This window comes from Sphaeramia orbicularis, chromosome 12 (genome assembly GCF_902148855.1).
Source record: "Sphaeramia orbicularis chromosome 12, fSphaOr1.1, whole genome shotgun sequence".
NCBI lineage: Eukaryota > Metazoa > Chordata > Actinopteri > Kurtiformes > Apogonidae > Sphaeramia > Sphaeramia orbicularis.
In genome coordinates, this window is record NC_043968.1 from 61,707,975 (window position 1) to 61,715,347 (window position 7,373).

The following is a 7,373-nucleotide window of genomic DNA, read 5'->3' on the forward strand; positions in this document are numbered from 1 at the left end:
ACTAAGCTCCGATGCATCCGCTCACTGTTTGATTCTCTGAGGCAACAGGTGAGTCCGTCCAGGTCAACTCTGCACACTCCACCGGGATGGATATGGAAAAATACGCCCCCAAATTCAGCAAAGTGTTGGTGACACCGGATCCACATTACATACCAGGGTGAGTACATGTCTGGGTTTCACTGTTGTTTTATACACAAACAACAAGACAACTTCGGATTCACCTTATGAAAAACAATATTATTATTACTGTGGTTTTAGTGAAGCAGAAGCACATCCTTAAAAATTAAAAGTACTATTATCATCTAGAAATACTCAAATTTAAGCAATTCAAGTAAAAGAACCAACAAAACAAAAAACACACTATTTGCCGAAACTTACAAAATAAACATGTTAAGGCATTATGACGTGAAATGAAATGGCAAGGGCTTAAACAACATGAAAATCGCAAAGTCAAATTCAATGTAAATGATATAAATGATATATAAATTAAAAAAAAAAAAAAAAAAAAAAACAATATTAAAAAAACTATGCTGTTAATTTTGTGTTTTGCCAGTCACAACAGAAATGAAACAAAATGAAATACTGAGTTAAAGACATAAAAACAGAATAAAAAGACATAAAAGAGCTGAAATATAGATGTAGTCAATCAAAAAAGTATATTCAGTCAAGAACATTTTGTTTATTTTAAGTGTTCATTGTGTGGTAAAATGATCCCTGTCTGTGTTTTACTATTGGGGGATGTTTTTGATTCTTTTTACTGATGCATTCATTTTTATGTAGTATTCAATGCTGTAGATGTTGTGTTTTTTAAGGTCTGTACAACTTATGCTGGTAATCTATAAAAAATAAAAATCAGGATTAAATTGGTTCAATTGAGTTTTTAGGCTGCATTGTTATTTTACACGTGTTATGGGATGATGAAAGAAATGAAATCATGCTTCATCACATTAGAGAAATCCAAGTGTCCTGTTGCTCAAATATAATAAACATTAAATTATTTTTAATACAATACAATACAATACAATACAATACAATAGATACTTTAATCATCCCAGTGGGAAATTCACAATAGTTACATTATTCATAGAATAGTCATGGTCATATGTAGAACTACAGGGAAAGCCAAATCATCATTATCTGATATTATACCAAATATTATGAGACAATACTGTAGTGCAGTGAGGTAGGTTTAACAGTAAATATATGTCTAACACTTATTAACTTTGATAACAGCATACATTCACTGTGGCATTGTTTCCATAAGTTTTTGCATTGTCACAACATTCAGTTCAATTTATGGACATGTAACGTTGCTGATCCTAGACCTGTCCCAAATGAACCGACTCCAGATCATAACACTACCCCCATAGGCTTGTACTGTGGGTACTAGGCATGATAGGTAATGCTTCATCCAGCATTGGAACACAGTGTAATCTTTATGGTTTCTATCAAACTGAAGGTGGTTTAAGAAATGAGAACATATTCACTGCATCAGTTAAAGAGTCAAATAACCTGTTTACAGCTGAAACCTATGAATTCCTGCAGTAATTATCCAGTTGGAAGGATCTGAAATATCTGCTTAGTCATGTGGTAACTTTTTTTGTTTAGTTGTTTGGTTGTTTGCTTATTTTCTAATTAGAACAGGCCAAAAAATAATATTTTTTCTTAATATGGCATCTGTTATTGTTCCTTAATATTACTGCAGCACCATAACCTTAACTATAATGTCCCTCTGGTTACAGCTATGGAGGTTATTGTCCCCAGCTGAAGTACAATATGGGGAAGTCATATGGGAAGCTCACTGCAGAGCTGCTGAGGAGTCCGGAGGTGAACCACTCACCTCAGCTGGTCCTCCAAACAGGTCACCCCCACTTTGCAGAGCCTGACACAGGAAGAGTGCTCCCTGATAGTAACATAAGGACAATGGTGCCAGGATACACAGGTCAGTATTATCGCACAAAACAGATTTGGAATATGTGTGTTATAAGACATTTAACTGAGCTATGAATATATGGAAGCATCATACGCATACTTAAAGTGCTTCATTATTAAATATGAGTAGCATTTGTCATTTATTGAACAGTGTTGAAGGAAAGTAAAAGAGAATTAGAATGAATGACATGCGTATTGGTGTCTGATGTCACATCCATATTAATCTCTAGTCCAGTAGAAAACCTTCCAATCATCTTTGAAAAATAGTAATGTGTAATAAAAAAAATACATAATAAATGAAATAAGTAATAATCTAAACAAACTGCAGATCTCATGACCACTTTAAGTCTAACTAGCTGTTCATTTGAAAGCACTTCACAGTATTTTTTAAACTGTTAAACAATGGAATTTTCATTTCTTTGACAAATGCAAAGAAAAAAAAACTCTTTTAACTGTTTCATACCTAACTTCATGTTTATACCCCAGCAGAAGAAATGTGTGTTAATGGACCTGTCTTAAATGTTGCTGGCTTATGTTTTAGGTTTCATTCCCAAAAAGATGAACTACTTTGCCTGCAGCTACAGTGAAACATGTCGTAAAGCTCTGTCTGAGTTTTACCAGGACCATTACGACACCATTCAACGCAGATCAGCAAGACTGCCCGTTATTTTCAACCACACCAACGTCCAGCCCGAGGTAACATCTCCATCTTATAAACCTAAGTGCCCTACATCTGTCTGTCAGACATTCTCACATGCTGACACGGCCTCTGAATAGGTTCACTCTTGTTTAATTATCCATGTTGGAGTGTCGGTTCGCTGTAAGATAATACACCTGAGAGGTGAGGCCGGTTAGCTTTCCAGGACGACAAACTGAAGATTCACCAACAATATCTCTGAGATTCACGTTCATTTTATGTTTAAAATCAAAACCAGATTTCTTAGTCCACATATAACATTTCACAAGCACAACATTATACTGAAATGTACATTAAACCTGTGTTATTTGATATTTTTGACTGTTATGTTGGTGTGTTTTTTTATGTCACACATTTTAACCCAAAAAAACTCAGTGCTACTTTTGTGGCACTTCCAAAATAGTCTTTTCTCTATATTTAACTTTTCTTAAGTGATTTATCACCATTTACTATAACATTGTCCTCTATATTTTGTTTCTTTTTCAGTTTAAATCATGTATTTTCCTATATTTAATTCAATGACCATGCAAATGTTCATAAAACCTCAGATTAAAGTTGAGGCTTATTAAATCAGAAACAGAGAAAACTAAAGAAAAAGTGACTTTTTCAGTCAAATCTATCATTAACTGAACATAAACCCAGTGTGTCCATCCACTGTCCGTTGATCCAACTCCATGGGTTTTACTGATGAATCAATGTTGTAGAAGATGACAGGCTTTCCATGTTCACTATGGAGCCTCTGAAGGTCCAAATGGGTCAAATCTGATGACCATGTGGTACTGATTTTTAAACTTATATGTAAAGCACTTTGTGCTACAGCCTTAATGTATGAAAAGTGCTATATAAATAAAGATTGACTGATTGATTGACCATGGAAAGATGACAAACTGGATTTTATACCAATTATTTACATGTATTGATAGGATTAATGGATCAACAGGTATTACGTGGAACGTGGATGTTTGGGTCTTTATGGGTTAAAGTATTTTTCTGTTTTCTTTGGGCTCAGAGACCAACACCTCCTCTGACGGCCATCAACGACGTGGTCCGCTACCAGCCTGTAGTCCCTTTCACCCCCCCTGAAAAGCCATATTCCATGGATGATAATAACCCTCAGAAGTACTTTGTCTCAGGTAAAACACAGAGGCTTTAAACATATCCTATACAGTATATTTACTGTATGCTACAGCTGCAACTGGAAACATGCAAGAGTCCATTGAGGAACTTCAATAAGTTTTGTATCAGTTGCAAAAGCCATTTTAGAAGTTCAAGGGGTTGTATACAGTGGTGGCTGGTGAAATTATTTTTTGGTGGAGCACAGTATCCAAGTCAGTTTTCAGCTGCACTATAACCACATATCATCACTAGGATACACCAAAGTACATGCACCACTATTTTAAACTATTAATTTTAATTATAAGAAAAATGTAAATTTCACCCGTCTATCTTTCAAATATGTACATTTTTCTGTGACTGTTAATAACGTCAGGCATGTCCCTGACAAGTGTCTTTTCCACCGATAGTATGGACAATTCATTTAGACTAGGGGTGTAGGTAGTATGGGTGATTGCATGGCATTAAAAAAAAAAAAAAAACAGAAAATCCACATAAGGGCTGAAGCATATCTATGATACCACACATTACAGGAATTGAACCCCTGCCTCCTGCATTGAAGCCATTTGTGTTACCCACTGAACTATCCAACCACTTCTCCACAGCTCAGTAGTATTACTTATGGACCTATTCACTGATTCCATTTCTGAAGAAGGTTTTGATTCTTTTTAGGATGTGACATTTACTCCTGTGGGTGGGGCCAAGGCTCTCCTGTCTCTTGTAATGGAGGGGGTCTACTGTGCATGAGCCATTCATAACATCAGTCCATTATGGTAAACGGAGAGCCTTGGGCGCAGATTTTTGTGCCCGAAACGGAAAACACAAGACGAGTGCTCAGTAAATGACTGAAAACATTTTTAAACTACACTTAAATGCAAATTATATATGCTCAGGGGCTGTATCATGTACATCTTATTTATCTAAATTTTAAAGTTTTTGTTAAATTATTTTATGTAATTCCTATTGTCTTTGTCTTCATGTGAGACAGGTGGTGCAGCGTCCTAGCACCCTCTATTGACGAGCCGCCACTGGTTATATGTAATATTTATATTTCAAGGAGGAAGTCACATATCAGAACACACATAGGGCTATGAAAACCACCAACAAATCAACCTGATGTTTCCACAGACTGTATCACTCACTGAATAAAGTATACTGAACAAAAATATAAACGCACCACTTTTGTTTTTGCTCCCATTTTTCATGAGCTGAACTCAAAGATCTAAAACTTTTTCTGTTTACACACAAGGTTTATTTCTCTCAAATATTGTTCACAAATCTGTCTAAATTTGTGTTAGTGAACATTTCTTCTTTGCTGAGATAATCCATCCACCTCACAGGTGTGGCATATCAAGATGCTGATTAGACAGCATGATTTTTGCACAGGTGTGCCTTAGGCTGGCCACAATAAAAGGCCACTCCAAAATGTGCAGTTTTATCACACAGCACAATACCACAGATGTCACAAATTTTGAGGGAATATGCAATTGGCATGCTGACTTCAGGAATCTCCACCAGAGCTTTTGCCTGTGAATTGAATGTTCATTTCTCTACCATAAGCCATCTCCAAAGCTGTTTCAGAGAATTCATGAAGAAGACTGTGCGAGGAAAATGGTGGTCACACCAAATACTGACTGGTTTTCTGACCCCCCTGGACCACCCAATACAGTAAAACTGCACATTTTAGAGTGGCCTTTTATTGTGGTCAGCCTAAGTCACACCTGTGCAATAATCCTGCTGTCTAATCAGCATCTTGATATCCCACACCTGTGAGATGGATGGATTATCTCAGCAAAGGACAAAGGAGAAGTGCTCACTAACACAGATTTAGACAAATTTATGAACAATACTTGAGAGAAATAGGCCTTTTGTGTACATAGAAAAAGTTTTAGATCTTTGAGTTCAGCTCATGAAAAATGGGAGCAAAAACAAAAGTGGTGCGTTTATATTTTTGTTCAGTGTATAAAGCCGACTGTTTACGCACATCTGTATTATGGTGTCATCAAGTTTTGTTCCCCAAACTAAAATTTATAGCTACGTATTTTCACAAGTATTCAAAATAACACTGTCTTATAATCTTCATGTGCTGCATCAGCTGATAGTTTACATTTTAGCTCTGTTAGCTTAAGTCTGTTTTTAGACAGGAAGAACCACAGTAAAACCACAAATCCCCTCCTTTTTCTGTACAGTGTGTGTTGTCAATAGTTGCACTAAAAATCTGTTTGGAATTGTCCAAATAAGGTCAGAACTGTCACAGTTTAGTCTGAACTGTGGATCAACAAATGGTGAACTTAGCAAAGATAATAACATCCCATAATATACATACCTTCATGAGCCTCAATATCAAACTCACCCATGTAGAAGAAACGCTACCATTTCAGCATCAAACTCCACTCTTTTCATTTGAAGCTGTGTCCAGTGGTGAGAACAACAGTGCTTTTATCTCTTTTATACATATCAGCTGTGACTGAACCAGCCTAGTCATTTAGACATTTCACTGAACCATAACTCAATAAAGAACTTGACACTTTCATTCAAGTCATGTTTACTGATGTGTATTCACTACTTAGTAGTGAAATTGCCTCAAGTAAAGTTAGATGTTAATATTAGATTAATATATGGTAATTGTACCATTACTTAGTCTAAATTATGGATTTCTCTGAATTAGAACATTGCTTTTAACATTTGATATAATGTAATGAAGCAAGTCAAGAATCAGTGTAACACAGCCCTATTTGTTTTGAGACATTTTTAGACAGGACTATTTAAGAACTATTGACTATTGGTCTTGGTAATTTTGGCAGCTTCACAAAATGTACTTAATTTTTAGCTTTTGTGTTACATTAACAAATAATAGATGTTAATGATGTTTACAGAAGCATTTAAGCCACAAAACAAAACCCTTTGTACCCTTTCTTCATAGTATTTAGCAAAGAAAACAATGTTCCACCACAATTTTTAGGATGAACAGTCATTTAATGTTTTACAAGTGACCAAGAAAGATCCCAATTTGCAAGAGAAAGCTTTAAGATGGAAGTTTGACTGTAAAAAGAGGCTATTTTTAAATCATTTATATTCATTGTAGTGTAAAAGATAATGCTTACTGTACCTTAGATTTGTTTCTCATTGGTAAATGTGAGAAATAGATAGCTGTTTACTGATTGATGTCTTTAGGATTTACAGGACATGTGCCAAAGTCCCGCTTCCTTTTTGGGAAAGGTTACCCCATCACAACTAACCAGGCGCTGATCCAGTTTGGGAGTCGGCTGCGGAACAAACCCCCATCCCGGGACATGGTAGAGCGGAGGGATAACACCACGGCCCCCTTCCCAGCCATCTACCCACAGAACCGTGGCGTGGTGCCGTCGTTTGCTGGACACATTCCAGGTCTGTCATAATAATAATGTCTGTGACATAATAACTCAACAGATCCAGATTAATTATTACTGACAAGAAACAGGAGTAAACATCTAGTCCTTGGATTTCTAACTTTTTGCAATCTTGCAGGATATAAATTCATGTATGGGCATACCTTTGGTCAACTTTCCCAGAATGCACTGGAAAAAAGTGGCATCAGACGGACTCTTGAAGCAAGGGCGTAAAGGATGGCACACAGACCTCAGTACAGAAA

The 7,373-nt window shown here is 36.2% G+C and overlaps 1 protein-coding gene across 1 annotated transcript; it reads left to right on the plus strand.

The window, feature by feature from the left end:
• On the plus strand, positions 1-7,373 carry cimip2b (ciliary microtubule inner protein 2B). Its single transcript, XM_030150889.1, has 6 exons — positions 1-157; positions 1,743-1,942; positions 2,474-2,628; positions 3,639-3,762; positions 6,917-7,129; positions 7,250-7,373. The coding sequence occupies exons 1-6, from the start codon at positions 87-89 to the stop codon at positions 7,342-7,344; spliced, it is 858 nt and encodes a 285-aa protein (XP_030006749.1). The 5' UTR covers positions 1-86; the 3' UTR covers positions 7,345-7,373.